At 41.9% G+C, this 18,689-nt stretch overlaps 1 protein-coding gene across 1 annotated transcript in view; it reads right to left on the reverse strand.

Annotated features, from left to right (window-relative positions):
* LOC144797976 (polyunsaturated fatty acid lipoxygenase ALOX15B-like) overlaps positions 1-18,689 on the reverse strand; it is a 193,081-nt gene that overhangs the window by 60,438 nt on the left and 113,954 nt on the right. Inside the window, exon 7 of the mRNA XM_078668780.1 lies at positions 1,419-1,562. Coding sequence (XP_078524906.1) covers positions 1,419-1,562 — 144 coding nt within the window. The remainder of the gene's footprint in view (positions 1-1,418; positions 1,563-18,689) is intronic.

Below are 18,689 nucleotides of genomic sequence, written 5' to 3' on the forward strand. Positions count from 1 at the left end.
GTGCATATCAGGATGTGTGACCGCCACCATGGCAGTCGCATCCAGTATATTTAACATTGTGGCGGGCGGTGCAGTATTCAGCACCTGCCACAATGTTAAATAGGCATGTTGTGCGTTTGCAGGCACAGCGTGACAGGCACTGTGCGGTGCCTTCCACGTTGTGCATGCAAATGCAGGGGGGTACCATAGGTACTCCCAGGTCCCCCGCAAACTTACCAACTTCCTGGGGGCCTGCAACGGCCCCCAACTACGATCACTGCATGCCTTTCTGTGGCGGCAATGCCGCCACGGAAAGGCTGCTTCCCGCCTGCATTCTAATATGGATGGCAGTGTCTTGCAGACACCACCACCATATCAGGCCCCTTTTCCGTCCGCTGGGGTCCCCCTCGCCATCCTAATATGGTGGGGGGGAAATGGGTGGCGGGCGGGGAATAATGTCGGGCGGATTGCCATCGCCATACGGGCGGTGGCGATCTGCCCGACATTATAAGAGACCCCTAAATGTGACAAGCAAGAAACATTAGAACAATCAAGATGTGTCTTGCTGTGATCTCATAGGAACTATTTGATGAGGTTTTTTTTTGGACAATGATTAGCTTGGCCTACTCTTTTAATTGAGGAGTAGGTCAGCGTACTCAAAGAATAAGGCCTTAGAATCAAGTACAAGATAAGCAAGAGGGTTCTCTTGTAAAATATATTTTTCTACTTGAAGGCAGACACCACTGATTACATTTTGCAAAGAATGAAGAAAAAATGAGCCTGAAAGATGCGAAGGACAGAGGCCACCTACAAAATGAGAAAGAAGAAGACAATACATTTGCCTCTCGTCAGGAAAGCAACGGTAACTATACAAATAAAGTACATTGCCCATAGATTCTGGTCGATACTCAGAGGTAGAGCACGGATGAGAAAGGTAGGAGCACTGAAAAGGGATTTGAGGAAAATAATTTGCTTTGCCTAATAATATTTGGTAATAGTCGTTTATATAGATCACTGTGTACACATGCAAAAAAAATATTAGTGGTTGCAAATGCAAGTGCTTAGAAGAGTGTTTGATATAGAGTGAGGTTACTGAGTTGTTTTCATTTCTTTCTTTGTTTAATCAGTTAAAATCCATTTACATTTTCTGGGGAAATGCTCTTGTAGAACTGTGCATAGTTAAAATTTCAAACAGATAAAGTCAAGCTCCATAGAACAAAACATCCCCCGTCGTCATAAAGGCAAACTTTTGTGACAATAGGGAGGTGTATTGGTTCTAGCTAATAGGAAAACTATTAGTCATTATTGTTCAAATAACACCTGACACATTCTCTCAGAATGCTGATCACTTATATGTATTCACATTCTGAATAAATTAACTAATGTCTAGAAATCTCAAAGTTTTAGACAGGTCGGATGGCTCAAAGACAACACCTTACCTGGATTGCTAGGGGTATCATCTCATCCTGGGGTGAGAGGTAGAGAAGACACAAGGGAGCAGCCATGTACTGTTGATGACCATTCAATATATTTGCAGGAACGCCTTCCAATATCTTAAAATCTGCAATGAAGATCTTTCCTCTCTGCAAACAGAGGAAACAATAGAGGTGAGCTTGGATCGGAGGAAGACATACAATCAACAAACGCATATAGAATTGTAAGATGGCATGATGGTGCAGGTTCAGGTGCAGAAGATAGATCTGATCACTCACACACTCATGACATCATTCTTGCCCAGATACAAGTAAACATGAAATTATAGGACATCTCTGATGAATATTCAATAGTGTCTGTACTTGAAAAGTACATATTTCTTTTCTAACTAGGACTCATCTAGTGAAAATATCCCTTCTGACTTTTCAAGCAATGTATTCCACTTAAATACCTGATTTAAGAAGAGGACAGTATAGAAATTTGCAAAGAAAACACCGATTTTTTTATCTGCATCTCTGACATTACATTTCCCCTATTTAGTGGTACAATTGCTAAAGTTACCTCAAGTCTCAAACAAGATCTGAAGTTAACTTTGACCTGCATGCATTCCAGAAGCTTACATGGGGTGAAAAGAGTTCAGCAAAAGATGGTGCACGTATTGTGCAGCCAGAGAGTGCATCGCAGGATTGTGCAATGAACAGGGCATTCACCTGGGCTAGGCTGCACCAGCGTTGAAGCAGTTGTGGACACCCAAAGTGCTGCTATACTAATTGCACAGAGAATCAAAAGTGAAGAGCAATGGTTGAAATATAAAGCCCTGCATCGGAGGAAACATCTCAAGTTTGGGGAATCTTCATGTGCCTAGTTGACAACATGGACAACACGGGAGGGGGAGGGTGGGCAAGCCTAATGCAAGCACCTTCCCAAGATTGTGGTCAGCCACGGCCTGTGGAGAGAGTTTCGGTGGGGCGGAGAGGCGGGGTGGGGGAGGGGCAGGGTGGGGGGTGCTAAAAACCGGAGTATGGATAATTGAAGGTAAGTAAACAATTTAATAAATAAAACGAATTTCGTTGCGCGTCCTGCAACACATTTTGCGATGCAGGGCGCGCAACGAAATTCGTTTTATTTATTAAATTGTTTACTTACCCTAAATTATCCATACTCCGGTTTTTAGCACCCCCCACCCTGCCCCTCCCCCGCCCCGCCTCTCCGCCCCACCGAAACTCCCTCCACGGGCCGTGGCTGATTGTGGTCTGTCCCGAGAATATTACCAGAGGTTTCCAATTCCAGATGACGGTGTATTTTTCTGTGCTGTCAGTTCCTGTCTAAATCTGATATAAAGGACGCTTTGACAAGTAATGGAGAAGTTGTAATGCATTAATTCCCTTCTTTTGGGTTGTGTTTCTCACCCACTTGCTACTATTGCTGTCTCTGACTTTTGTTTTTTTATAGTCAGATTTCCTATTGGATTTTCTTCTGAAAGTCTTTGCTTAGCTCTTTTTCACTGTCCAGATAAGAGTGAGAGTTTGGTACCTTGCTTACCTACTTTTGCACAAACTTACACCTTCAGGCAAGAGCGTCACTTAAGACATTTTGCATGTAGTAATGAGAGCAGGGTGGCACACTGGCTACTGGGTGGAGCCGCACTTTCCACAGGTACTCATGATTGAAATTTAAAAGACCTTAACAAAGTTGTGTGTCACGGCTGCATCTCAATAGTAAAAGAGATCTCAGGTCTGGGCAAACATTTCGCAACCTGGCATGTTATGCAAGATGTACTGTCACCTCAGAGTATCTCACGCCTGGGGGCACACTTAGGGGCTGATTCTGATGCGGTTTGGAAATGCTTCCCAACCAAATCGGGTTGGAAATGGTTGCCGACCCACTCGGATCGGGAGAGTCCGACCGACGGAGTACGATGCATCCGGATGCTTTCCGATACGATTTGGTTTTACTCCCATTGACTTCAATGGGAGCATATGTTCCTAACCGCATCATAATTGGGCCATCGACCGGTAAGGCATGTTCCCGATCCGATTTGGAAGGAGCAAATGCTGTTAGGAGGCCTTCCTAACCGCATCAGAATCAGGTCCTAGGTGGGAATGCTTTCCTAACCGCATCAGAATCAGTCCCTTAGAAGTAAGGGTCAGCCACACATAAAATAGAAAGATGCAAAACTCTTATCCAGAATACAGATGGCTTCTACTACTGAGATGGGGGCTTGACGCACATACAAGTGTCTGTTCACAACCTTCCATCACATATTTCCTTGCACAGAAAGTGCACTAAGGTTCACCATTGAGAGCACACAACAGATCTACCTAATTTATCATTGTGGCAGTGGGCCCCTGAGGCCATCTGAGGCACTTGCTGCATGACATATTGCAGTGTTCTTAATGCTCATACAGTAGGTTGTTGAGTCTTGAATTGACCGAAACATAACAGACTGAAACGCGCCGACCATATGTAATGAATAGTCCACCATGGAAGGCTAAAGAGGGAAGTAACTGAAGTTCCAAATAAATACTGGCAGGACTTATAGCTACTACACAAACTGGCAACTTGATATTTTCTGAACTATCTACAGGTGGACCATTTTCAAGTTATAGGCCTGGAAGTCTCATTGGATAAATTATGATATTAACAAGAACAGTGCAGAATTTGAGGAATTTAAATGCATGAACTGTACAGAACGTAAACAAAAGTTGAATAGAAAAATTTCTAATAAGTGGACATTTGGTTAGATTACTTTTGTCTACTCAACCAGTATAAGATTAGGAGGGAGGTATCGATTGGCTTAAGTACAAGAGATTTTTACAAAATACGATGTCCAGTAAAGTCAAGTGTACGTGCTAGATAAACATGTTAGGTACTTTTTTCTATTCCAGCAGCACTCTGATGTGAGAGTACTGGGGGCACTGTTGTATGAAGTCTACCCACTAGTGATTTGCTGAATGATTTAAATCCTTGCAAAATCCACTTCCTTTCTCAAAAGTATAACACAATTCCTCTGAATACATATAAATGTCATCGTACAAGGCCATGTTCTACAGCTTAGATAGCAGATAGCAGTGGGAAGACTTGGCAAAGAGTCTATCTGCCTACCACATAACTCCTCCTAAAATGTCATCCCTCCCAACCCAGTTAGGAGTAAAATGTAAAGATAAACATACCCTTCCAGTTGCTCCCAGCCCTCTGAGTTCTGCATTTTCAAAAGGATGAAACCAGTGGTGTAATTACCTTGTGACTTCAAGTAGTCAAAAGAGGAGGCAGGAGGCAGAATGCCATACTCTCCCTTTAAAGAGGCTGTTGAGATAGAAGGAAGAAGCAAGCAGCCTATCCTTTATCACAGCAGGTATTTGAGCAGGAACAGCTCAAGGGGCTAAAGTTCAGGATGTTTATTGTCCTAAGAGAGATTGAAGTATGTGGCCTTTTCACAGATTTATCACTGCAGCATTCCAGAAATTCCACTCCTTTGAGCACTTTATCCATGGACATGCCTAAACACATTTTTTACCCCATCAACGCCACGTCTGATGTAAACACCATTCTAAACAACATCAACATTATTTTGGAAATCTATGTGAACATCCACACCTCAATTACAACAAGATCTTCAGCATCTGGTATTCTGAAGATGCTGTTGACAAATAACCCATCTGCGACGGACCTGAAGAACTACCGACCCATCTCTCTCCTTCCCTTCAAAGCCAAAGTCACAGATAAGAACGTCAATGCCCAGCTGACCAACTTCATTGAAGAAAACTCCATCCTCAACCCCTCCAAATCCGGATCCCGCAGCAACGACAGCATCAAGACTACACTCCTCACCGCCACAGATGACATCCGCAAACTCCTTGACCAAGACCACACTGTATCCCTCATCCTAATCGACCTTTCCGCAGACTTTGACACGGTCTCCCACCGCACCCTCGCAGCGAAACCCCATGAGGCCAGATTACAGGGAACCACTCTCGACTGGCTCCGCTCCTTCCTCGTCGTCAGAACCCAAAGGATCAGACTCCCGCCTTTTCCCTCTGAACCCACAGAGATCAACTGCCGAGTACCACAAGTATCATCGCTCAGTCCCAGAACAGACTCAGCATTATATCCTATGCGGACGACACCCAGCTCATCCTCTCCCTAGTGAAGGACCTCTAAACAACCAGACTCAGCTTCCAAGAAAGAATGAAAGATGTTGCAGCTTGGATGTGCAGCAGCTATCTGAAACTCAACCCAGAGAAGACAGAAGTCCCAGTCCTTGGACCCTCCCCCTCTGCGTGGGACAACTCCTGGTGGCCAACCACCCTCGGCACTCTCCATCCCCCCACCCCCACAGATCACACCTGGAACCTCGACATCCTACTCAGCTCCTCACCATGACCCAACAGATCAACGCCGTCCCAGGCTCCTGCTTCAACACCCTCCGCATCCTCCAGAAGACCATCAAGTGGATCACCACCGAAGCCAGAAAGACCATCACCCACGCACTCATAACTAGCAGACTGGATTAGGGAAACGCCCTCTAGGCTGGAATCAACAAATCCCTGCTCCACAAACTCTAGACCATCCAGAACACCACGGCCACACTCATCCTCGGCATTCCATGACATGAGCACATCACCCAACATCTGCAAGACCTCCACTGGCTCCCCGTCGTAAAGAGAGTAACCTTCAAGCTACTCACCCACGCCTACAAATCCCTCTACAACATTGCATCCAAATACCTCAACAAAAGAATGTCCTTCTGAGAATCTAAAAGGAGCCTCCTCTATTCCAACCTCGCCGTGGCAGAAACCAAGGGGCATATTACCAACGTTAAGCGATATTTATCGCTAACGATGCTTAGCAATGGCTTTTTTACCGCTAAGCATCGTCAGAAATTATCGCAGATAAACCTTGCTATTATCAAGGTTTATCGCAAATGCGATTAAAAAACGGCCGCAATGCATGAATATCGCTGAAAAGTCCGCGATATTCATGCATTACCGAGCTAATGCTCTTAGCCATGTTATCCACCTCCCATTGGATAACATGGCTAAGAACTGCTCAGGGCAGGTGTTAGTTTTTGGAGATATTCGCGCTTAGCGCGAATATCTCCAAAAGTTGGTAATAGGAGATAGCGATGTTAGCGACTGTTTCCAGTCACTAACCTCTTGGCACGCCCACTTTGCATGTCATTAGTGATAAATATCACTGACATGCAAAGTGGGGCCCAAGATGGTCGCTATCTCCTACTAGCGGTCGCTAACTGGTGTTAGCGACAGCTAGGTAATAGGGAGATAATTTTATCTCCGCTTTCTTGGCTTTTAAAGCCAAAAAAGCGGGGATAAACCCCCTTGATAATATGCCCCCAAGTGCTTCCGCAGAATCAGAGAGGGTGGAAGAGCCTGCTCCTACATCGCAGCCAAAACCTGGAACGAGCTGCCATTCAATATCAGATGCTCCCCTACTCTGCACACCTTCAGGAAGAACCTCAATTCCTGGCTCTTCGGCTGAACCAGAGCTGCACCCCCCAGTACCTTGAGACCCTCGCAGATGAGTAGTGGGCTTTAAACCCCTGATTGATTGACAAAAAAACTAGAACATACGAGGGCCTCTTGATACTGAAGTCCCTCCGTGCAACATACGGAGAGCTCATCACATCAGCCAAAACAAAGTAATATGCCATCAACATCAATGAAGCCACAAACAGAACAAGAATGCAGTTAAAGACATGTATCGCATCAACCCCCTGCTGGTCCCAGCTATTCCACATTGAAAAGTTCAATGCCATCAACTTCTGCCACAGTGAATTAATACAGAAAATTCCCCTCTTCCTGTAGAATCCCACAATTGTATTGTATTGTATTATAATTGCATTTATATAGCACTAACTACCCCTGACGAGGCGTCAAAGTGCTTTTTCGGTGAGTAGCACGCTACTCTGGGTCCCATAAAGGATTAGTGTTGAATTGGTATAGTGAAATTTGAAAATAATTAAAGTGGTGGATATGTAAGTCAGTTATTTGGATTCGGAAGGATAGCGAAGGAATAGAAGAGGAAAATAGGTTTGTATTTATTTAGGTTTGTTACCCCTGATGGTGTGTTGAAGTGCCTTTTTTTGTTTTGCATTTTAGGTTTTTTTTGGGCAGTAGCACACTACTCCGGAAACCCATAAAGGAATAGTGGTGGATTAGCATGGTGAAATATGAAAGGAATTTGAGTGGAGGATATTAGTCAGTTATTTGGAGTGAGAAGGATAGCAAAGGGGTGTTGAAGCACTTTTTGGCGAGTAGCACGCTACTCTGGAACCCATAAAAGGATTTGTGTTGAAAATTTGTAAGGTGAAATATGAAGTAATTTGAGTGGTGGATATGTTATTCAGGTATTTGGATAGAGAAGGGTAGTGGCAGGATAGAAGAGGAAAAGAGGTTTGTATTTATATCGCACTTGCTACTCCTGATGGGGTTTAAAGCGCTTTTTTTGGTGAATAGCACGCTACTCTGGAACCCATAAGGATTAGAGTTGAATTAGTATAGTGAAATATGAAAGTAATTTGAGTGATGCATATGTTAGTCAGTTATTTGGATTGAGAAGGGTTGGGAAGGGGTAGTAAAGGGAAAAAGTTTGCAGTTATATAGCGCTTTTAACCTTGATGGGGTGTTGAAGTGCTGTATTGGTGAGTAGCATGCTGCTCTGGAACCCATAAAGTATTACTGTTGAAAATTAGTATAGTGAAATATGATATTAGTTTGAGTGGTGAATGTGTAATTCAGTTGGATAGAGAAAGGTGGCGTAGGGATAGAAGAGGGGAAAAGGTTTGCATTTATTTAATGCATGCTTACCTCTGATGGGGTGTTATTTTAATTGAAAAGGATAGTGGAGGGATAGGAGAGAGAAGGTTTTAGATTTTTTATTTGGGAGGTCATAACAGTAGGAGGAGGTTTTTGGATGAGTAAAAAGGGATTGTGGAGGGGAAGAGTCAGAGGGAAGTGTTTAGAAAAGTTTGTTTTGGGGATCAGTATAGTAAAAGAGGTGTCACATGATGCAAGGAGGGGTAGAGTAAGGGAGAGTTTAGAAAGGGTTATTTTGGAGATCATAGTAGTGGTATGGGGTTTGGGATAGAGGAGAGTGTGGGTGTAGAGAGGATATGTTGATAGATGTATAGGGTGAGAAATAGGGTAGTGAATTGGATAGATTAGTAGAAAGAAGTTTGAGATGGGTCAGAAAGTTGGGTTAGAAGATATATTGAGAGAAGTATAGGGTGAAGAATAGGGTAGTGCATTGCATATGCTGAATTAGAAGAAAGTGATAAATATATAGATCCATAAGTACATTGAAAGTATATAGATGCATAAAGGAGGTAGGTATATGAAGATTACAGATATTGATAGAGGTACAGGATGATAAATAGGGTAGTGTATTGGATATGCTTTTCAGGAGAACAGTAACAAATACACGGATCCAAGTACATAGATACACAACGGAAGAAGTACATGTAGACCAAAGATGCCCCAGATAAACTCAGGGTTTCAAGTGTTATTGTACTTAATGATTCTACATGTTTATACAAAGCAATACACAAAGATAGGTAAAAATAAATGATTATATACAGAGGGGTATGCTGTAAATTTCTGTTTGCAAATGGTGGTTATGTGGTGAAGAGCCAATTCTTGAGCAGTTTTCTGAAGATAAGGTGGCTGTCTGTGGCTCTTATGTTGGGGGTAAAGAGTTCCATAGTTTGGCTGCTTGAACATAGAACATAGAAGGATGTGCCACCCACGTTGTTTTTCTTGTATCTTGGAATTTTGAGGCGAGGTGCCATTTTAGGTTGGAGGTTCCTTTGTTTAATGTGGTTGGTGATTTTATTCCTGATGAAGAATGGCCCCATTCCATGTACTGCTTTGTGGGTGATACAAAGCAGCTTGAACGTGGATCTTCTGGCAACCGGTAACCAATGCAGGGCTTTCAAGGCAGGTGAGATGTGGTCTCTCTGTTTGATACGAATAAACAACAGGAGAGGTAGGGTTCAAAGGGCACTCCTTTACCCCAGTTTAGATATAATCAACAACATAGGAGTGGCTCAGAATTGAAACAAGTGACTAGAGTGGAGTGATACGTGAAAAAATAAACAAAAATGTTTTGTATTACCCTCACTCACCCGTCTATTGGGTGACATGCTTCATCATTGGGTATTTTTTCACCAGGCGGGTAAAAGACCTACCTGGTGTGCTACGACACCTGCAATTGCAGTGGAGCTGGGTGAAGATAAAAACAGCGCAAGAATGTGCTTAGTGATATGTAATGTTTGCCTGACACAACAGCTAGACCACCTCCTTTTTTGCCTATACGATTTTTGGAGATTGTTTGATAGCCTAGAGGAATGGCTTTATGCAGGATTGGAGCCATATCATCTCCAAACCATGATTTAGTTACAAATAGTATGTCTGGTTTTGCATCGGTGAGAAGGTCGTAGATGTGATATTTGTTTTCAGAGAGGAATTGAGCATTTATTAGTAGACAGTTTAGAGAATGGGCTTTGGTGATAGTGAGACTTTTGTTTTGGTCAGCCTTCACACCCTTAGCTGTCCGAGATCTGACTGACATTCTTGACTCCATCAAAGGCACTTCTTATATAGATGTCTAATCATCTTTCAAAGCTGTCTGGGGATGCTCTTACCCTAACCAACACTAGTTGTTTCACATGGGCACCTCAGGTCACAAAGGATCCTCATCATCTGTGGAGTCCCAAGAAAAGTTTCATACTGTCTCCTGTTGCCTGTCATCTTTAACATTTATATGGATCCATTTGGTGTTTCACTCAAACAGCATCATGATTCACCAGTATACTGGTACTGTCTCCTGTCATCTTTAACATTTACATGGAACCATTTGGTGCTCTACTCAAACATCATCTACTCCAACATCATCATGATTCACCAGTATACCAATGAAACACAGCTCTGCTGGAAGCCTCCTCTGCTTCACACATCCATCACCTCAAACATTACCTATACATCACATGGTACTGGTTTTCCAGATCCTACCTGAAACTCAATCCAACCAAGACAAAATTTCTGTTATTTGCCAAGAACAACAAACAAGATGCAGTACATACCAGACTCAATGATATGAACAATTATATGAATCTTGTCAGCTTGATCCCAAACTCTTGCTGAATGGCAATTCACTTGGATGTACTCTATACACTAAGCTTACCCTCACTGGTAGCAGCTCTCTCTAACAAAAGAGAAAAAGTTTCTTCCAGAAAGCAACTTCAGAGTGGATATTCACGTCCTACTCTCACATCTGGATGGTGGTAGTAGCCTACTCTATGGCCTCCGTGCCCCTGTATTGGCACCCCTTAGAGCAGAGAACTTCAAACTTTTTGATACCGAGACCCCCCTGTCAAAACATTTTTGGTGTAAGGACCCCCTCCTGACAAAAAATTCTGTGACCTGGTACTCATCCTCAACAACCATAAACGTCCCCAATTTCCACGGCAAATCATTTTTATGGTGGGGAAACAATATTAAATAGTGTTTCGCAAGCCACAAGTTTGTGGCTGACTGTGGTTTGGTGTATCAGAGGCTTACTATAGAGTTCAAACAAAAAGCCTCCAAAAAGAATTACTCATAAATTCACAATGGTACTTTTCATAAATAAAACCTATTTTGGCAAAGTGTGTTTGGATGATCACACCTTTCTGAACTAATGTGATGAGTCTGTTTGTTTTTCTCCAGAGAGACGTTCAATCTGTGATTACACCTCATAAATACCAGTTTAACATTCAAATACAGCAATAAGCAAAACAATTGTGACCAGTCCAGCTTTGCAAAGGGCTCTTACTGCGCAGCAACATGTGTCGCTGTATTTTAGTAGCCAGTGAACTGGTCTAGCTATAAACACATTTTTTGTTAAAATCAGCAGCTTATGTGGCAGATGACTGACTATGTGGCAAATCTATAATTATGTGAAAATCGCTGCGGTTTCACAATCGCATAATCCCAGTGGCCCTGGGTATAAGGGCTGTAATCTATAGGTTGCAACTTTAGTGCAAGGCATTCGAGGAGAACCATACTATATTTCATGGGATGCTGGTGGCTTGGCTTTTACAGCTGCATGGAACTGGAGGTTGCTGAACATCAGTAATCATCATTGAGCATGCAATTTACAGTCATTATTGATGAACTGAAAGGTCCAAGTAGGATGCTTCCTTTAATTCCAGGGGAGTAAGTGGTCCCTGAATCTTCTTTCACACTATTTTTCTAAAAAGGTTTTATTTTTAACATTATGAAAACAGACATTTCTATTTTAGCAAAAATTGGCTTCATGTTATATTAGTTTGCTGCTGTTGTTGCTTTCAGTCATGTTTGGGGGGCGGCTGGAGGGCCTTGAGAGCATGAGCGCTTGGGTGGGTCAAAGGTATGGCTAAAAACAAAATGATCTGTATGTTTAAGTCCTTCACTGTCAGGTAGCTACATATAAATTAAGGGTCAGCTTAAATAAAAAAAAAAGAAGTGCTACTCAGTAGGCAATGCAATATAGTACATTATTAAACCTTTAGTCGTTAATCCACCTTAAATGGTCTGTGTGTAACTAGAGAGCCACAGAAATAAATCTTGGTTTGTGCAGTGGAGAATAGTGATTCGTATTTTGTTTGTGCTATGAGGTCACAGTCTGTGACAGAAGGCACAGTGAATATATAAGTCATTATTATACTAGCATTACACACAGTATAAGATAAACTGCTACAAAATGAGCAAACCATTTTATGATAAAATGGTGCTTCCAAAATATAGATTTTTGTAATACCCAGACCATACACAATGCAATTTTTGTACATAACTGTCCCTTCAACGCCTCCTTAGGGATAGTAAGCGCTATGTAAATACAATTACAATCACGCACTTTAGAGATCACTTGTCTATTCTGAAACACCTTTTCTAGTAAGGTCTTTCAGTTCATTGACACTATCTGTGAAAATTAATTAGAATATGAAACTGAAGTACCTCAACATTTTAACTTATTATAAGCTCCCATAAAAGGCAGTAGGGGTACTGATCTGCTGATAAAAAGTCAGCTACAGAAAAAGTCAGAATAGGAATTCACAATGTGCCTGCCAGGTAAGGGACAGTTTACAGCAGCAATCTGTAATGCATATTACCAGGTGTTTGGGCACTTCTCTGGGTATAAAAACACTCCTATTCTTCCAACACATTTCACCACAATTTCTTTGCCAGCCTGCCCATCCTACCCTGGCGTTCCCTTTTTTTCTTGCTCCTTGCTGGCCTTCAACACTTCCACTGGGATAGTAAGTGCTATGTAAATATATTTAAAATTAGACGCACTTCATAGCTCATCACAAAGCTTACAGTGATTCGATCAGTGAAAGCCAGTACCAGCTCCAAAGCATTCTCTACAGCTGTAAATTGCTTTTAAAATTTTCAGATTCATGCATAGCACCTATTTCCTTCCCTTTCAGGCAAGCAGGCATCCCGAAAGGGAAGAAGCCTAATTTAGCTGTCTGATCAGCTCTGATTTCACAGCACAAGAGAACAGTGTAGCTTGAAGTATTTTGATTTCATTATGAACTGCCCGGGCCAGTTTTCTTTTTTGAAAGTCCAGGTAGAAGTGAGGCCCGGGAATGCACAACCCCCATCCCATGACTCCACGGCCCCAGTGGGGGTCGCGCCCCATAGATTGAAGACCCATGCCTTAGAGACATCCTACATGCCATAATAAGTCTCATCTAGGGGACCAAAGTAAACAGGACTACATCAGCACTATAATGAAGGCACTTCATTGGCTCCACTTGCCAGCCCACATCATGTTCAAAACAAGCCACATTTACACAAAGCCATCATGACAGGGACCCACACTTACCATGTAGATAAGCTCCCATATATGGTGGTTCAAGGCACACCTGCATTTAGGACACCATTAAACTGGAGACCAAGTATAAACAAGAAAAACAATGTAAACCTTTTTCATTTCAAATCTTTATTTCGGCTTTACGCCATAAAAGAACAATTTAAACATTACAATACAATAAAAATAATCGAATTCACTTAAAACATTCTAAATAGCTGTGCAACACATGTTGAAAGACACTTGGAGCATGACAATAAAATCATATGAAACTGGAGGACACCTCAGTAATTCTAAAAGCAAATTCAGTTAAGTGATGCTATTGGAAGCAAATTCAAGTCCATAATTCAAGTACATAAATAAAGGAAACTCGGTTACAGCTGATGGCCCATTTTTTTCCTGCGGTAGCAGATAGAAAGTAAAAATCTACTAACACTAAATGTTATCTGTTGTGAAGTGTTTGTAGTTAAGATTCTCAGAGCCTGAGGGCAGGACCTCAAGCCTAATAATAGGCATATTGGTTTGATCCATCTTTTTCTTTCTTGACCATACAAGGGACAGAAGAAAAGAATATGCTGCTCATTCTCTATTTGGTTATTTTCACAAAATGAGCAAACTTCGTCCAATGCCTCGGAAGATGGATCACAGTTCCTAGCCCAACGAGCCAAAGTTGATTTTATTAAAAGATTACCATATCTAAACTTTAAAAATAATGTTTTGGCAAGTGGAGGCTCTATTTCGTCCATAAAGGTCTCATAAAAGGGTTCATCCTTAAAAATTTAGAAATTTTGAGACTAATGAGCCACTAGTTATGGTATTTACAGTCATATTTGCTACATGGGACCAAAAGGCTCTTTTCAGGACTAATTTGGGGTTAGATGGTAACAGCTCCGGGTTCTCCCAAAAATGTTTCAGACCTATGTTTTTAAACCAAGTACTAACATGTCTAAGCCATAGGATTTTTTTCTGGCTGTCCAGCGCCATGATCTCTATCAGCCCTTCTCTATATGCATGAAGTTCAGGGACATGCCACAATCTTACCCATAGCATAAGCGGTCTGATAAGAACATGATGGTCTGTTCTTTTAAAATTAAGGTCCAATTGCAGAGGTACTAGTGGTGTTCCTCTCGGAACCCTTACCAAGCTTCGCAAGAAATTATTATCTTGGGCGCTGAAGGTCTCCTTGGACCCCGACCCCCATAGTTCTGCACCGTAAAGCACTGATGCTTGAACTTTGAATTTAAAAAGTTCCATTACTGGAAACACCGCTTTACTAGTGCTTAAGCTTTGCTCTCTAAGTATTGGTTTGACATTCTGAGCAAATAGCAGTTTGCTTTTTTCCAATTGTGCTTTCCAGGTAAAGTTGGAATCTAGTGTCACCCCTAGATATGAAAAATGAGGAACTGATTCCAACTTTATTCCTTTTAAAGTTAGACAACCCTTATCTGGTTTGGTTGGGTTTAGGGCCATGTATTTTGTTTTCTTTACATTAATCTCTAGCCCCTTTTGACTACAATAATCGTTAAAAGTATTCAATAAAATCTGTAAGCCATTTTTTGTTTGGGATATCAGAATAGTATCGTCAGCAAATAATAGAGATGCTACCCTTTCGCCATTCAATTTAGGTGAGTCATTTTTGCATCTTTCTAAGTATGAGGGAATATCATTCACAAAAATAGAAAAAAGCGTGGGGGCCAGAACGCACCCTTGGCGAACTCCACGTTCAATTGGAATTTTTCGTGATAATTCGCCATTTGGACCCCATCTAATTCTTGCAAAGTTCCCTTCATGTAATTTTATAATCTGGGCTACTATATTGTTTGGCATGCCCGCTGCACTCAGCGTTTTCCACAGAAGATCACGTGGGACCAAATCGAATGCTGCCCTTAAGTCAACAAAGGCAACATATAGATGGGCCTTTTTTATCTTTACGTACTTCCAATAGAGGCAGCAGAATCTAAAACACTGATCTATAGTGCTGACTTTTGATCTAAACCCGGCTTGAAATTTAGTCAAAAATAAATTTTCATCCAACCAATTACTCACTCGTACTAAAATGTGGCGTGAGTAAATTTTTTGAAGGATGTCCATTAAGCTTATTGGGCGATAATTACAGGGGTCCTTCCTGTCTCCTTTTTTATATATTAAAACAATTTCAGCTCCCTTCCAACTTTCAGGAAATTCTAAGCTATATGATAATTTATTGCACAGATAATTGATATAGGGTGCCCATATTTTTGAGTCATGCTTGTAAAGATCCCCAGGGATTTTGTCCAAACCTGGAGCTTTCCCAGTTTTTACTTGGCTTATAGCCAGCTCTGTTTCCCCCAAGGTAAAAACAAGCGGGTCTGCTGGAGTTTCGTAACTTACTATGACGGATGCTGTGTGAGGATCATCATATTTCCTATACAAGTTAGTGAAATGGGTTACCCAAGTTTGCTCATCTAGAAAGGTGTCCTTAACCACCCTTCCTACATTATTCCCATTTGCTACCAACCTCCAAAAAGCTACAGTATCGCGTGATCTTGCGGCTAACAACAATTCCGCCCATTTCTCTTCCTCCCACGCAATTTTTGATGACCTTTGCACAGATTTGTAGTTATTTCTAGCTTTTTGTACATCCAATTGCGACTTGGATTTAATCGCAATTAACAATTCCCTCTTGGACTCTCTGCAGGATCTGTCATACCAAGGCTTACTGTGGGACAGATTCTGGGTCTTCTGCTGGGTTTTTTTAGGCATTTTTGTTACCAATGATTTTAATTTAAGAAAAAACTCCTGATGTATAGTCAAAAAGTGGGTTTTTGCTTCCTCCTCAGGAGTTAGACTTAAGTATGAAGCAAAGGACCCAGCAAAAAGTGAGTATATTTCGCAAAGAATATCACTATGATCCAAAATAAATGGCCATTTTAGCGATCTCCTATTGTTACTAATATGGATCTCATTACTGTCACCAACACCTTCCTCAGATGAGAGTGGTAAAAGGGGATCACTAAATAGTGCAACATCTAAGGTCAAATTTAAAGGAAAATGATCGCTTTCGGCCCTCTCCATTATTTCGAGATCTATAAGATACGACCAAAGGGGGATGGAAGCTATCACAAAGTCCAAATTACTCTTATAGGTGTTCCTGCTAAAGGTTGGTTTTTTTAGGATGTCAGACGGTAACCGACCGTTACAGGCCCTAAGGAAGTGCTCTGTGCATAGATTGATCAGCTGGAGAGCCAAAGTGGAACATTTAACCGATTTAATATTCCCGAGGAAGGGGATTTTATTTGCCTGATCTTCTTCCTCAAAAATCTCACTTAGGCCCGAAACAGGCTCATAGTTACAATTCAGATCCCCAGCCAAAATAACAAAATCCTCCCTAGGATCCAACCCTCTCAAAAAACAATCCAGTTTAGAAACAGTTAAAGATTCCTTTGAAGAGGAGGTTGGCCTATTATAGATATTTATTAGGAATAATTTGTTCCCATTGGAGGTTGTTATTTTTAATACTAGGATATCTACAGAATTCACGTCTATCACCTCAATATTAACCTTTAGATTGATTTTTACCCAAATCAAGAGACCCCCCGACGACCTTCCACTTCTAGAGGGGGTAGCCCCAATACCATAGGTCTTATAGCCTACCCTGTGGGGAGTATCAACTGCCCATGTTTCCTGGAGTAAGCAAAAATCAAAGGATTCAATAAAAGTAGCCCACTCGGGATCCCTCAAATTGCTAGCAACCCCGGCTATATTCCAGCAAACCAGGTTAACCGGCACCCCAAGTACAGGGGGCATGGCAATATTGACCCTTGGCGTCTTATCACCAGTGTGTATCACCAATTGGGTTGCCGAGGATATTCCCTCGGAAGGTAAGTAACTTAAAGTGCGTGTTGGTTCTGCCTGTTCTTCAGGAATATTTATGTCAAAAATTACAGTTTTAACCGGGGATCGGGATACTAGGGTAGGCGATGAATTACGCTCGTTTACAGCTCCCAGAACAGTGGGATTCCTTATGTCTCTTCCCTCATCCCCCCCGTTCGGGAAACTTCAATCGCAGTTATCAAGGCCACTGAAAACATCAAATCGATTTGATGTTTCAAGTGGTGTGAAAGGTTTTAGATGGTCCATCCTCCTATTTTGAAAACTTTGATTTTTAAGTGGAACGTAGTTCCATCCCAGGGGACCTGGGGCTGTCACGGGGCAAGGGGCATAATACGTACTTCTCATACTCTGTTGGATCGGAGGATACTGGACATATTGATTACTCCCAACATTCTGTACAAGAGGGTAGTTAGGTGGCTGAGTTTGGGTTATACAATCTGAAGGGGGATATTGAGATGGAAACACCACTGACCTTGGATAAAAATACGTCAGGGGTCTTGGAGTTATAGTATTATTAGAACTCCCTGTCTGCCAGTTCAAGATAAAGTGTACCGCATTGGGATCCCTGAAATTCACAACCACCACGTCACCATCGATGTCTTTGGTTCTACCCCCCAACCATTCTAGGCGACGGACATGGACTATTTCCCCATTGATATGATTTGCGATTGGCCTATGCATTCTCAGCCAATGCGTTATCTTGTTTTTCAATTGAAAAAAAACCTCCCTCTTATTTTGTTCAAGGACCGGCACACCTGTTAGAACTACCACGTAGGGTACTGCCTCTGGTGGAAGTTCGGGCAACGGAACCCTTTTTGGTTTCCCCCAGGAGTGTCTAGTTTCCCTCGCCTCCCTTGTTGGATTTATCAGAACTGGATTAGATGTATTACCAGTACATTTAGATGTATTATCACTAGTTTTATTTGTGACATTACCCAACAGTTGATCAGCAGTTTTTAATTGAGGTGGTCTCGGGGATACATGCTGATGTACAATAGCTGATACTGTATTCCCCATAGATTTAGAGGCAGATGTAATTAAGGAAGGGATAGGAACAATACAAGGGGAAGTAGATGGAGGTGGATGGACTCTAGATGACAAGATTTGTGGTGCGTTGTTAGATGCTTGACTGGCTACATTGATAACACCTTTATGGCCTACAAGATCTTTTTTGACCAATGCATTCTCAATTGTAGACAGTCTACACTCCACTTCCATTAGCCTCTCCAAAATAGATGCAGAGTAAGATTTTATCAGGTTCTCGATATCAAGTAGGGACACAGGACCCTTGTTCTCAATATGAACATCATCGATCACACTAGTGTCCATACTGTCCTCCTTATCTGCAGGTGTGTTAGGTATGGCTGAGGATGTAGATATGGTATGGATCCCCTCTAAATCTGATTGTACAACACAGGGATTCTTCACAACCATAACTAATTTTTTACCAAAGTCAGAGCAGCTCATTTTTGGTTGCAACGGATCCCACCTTTTCCGCCGTTTTTTGTTTGGCGGCGGACCATAAATTTTCCCCGTGAGTGGCAATTTTT

Source organism: Lissotriton helveticus, chromosome 12, assembly GCF_964261635.1.
Source record: "Lissotriton helveticus chromosome 12, aLisHel1.1, whole genome shotgun sequence".
Taxonomy (NCBI): domain Eukaryota; kingdom Metazoa; phylum Chordata; class Amphibia; order Caudata; family Salamandridae; genus Lissotriton; species Lissotriton helveticus.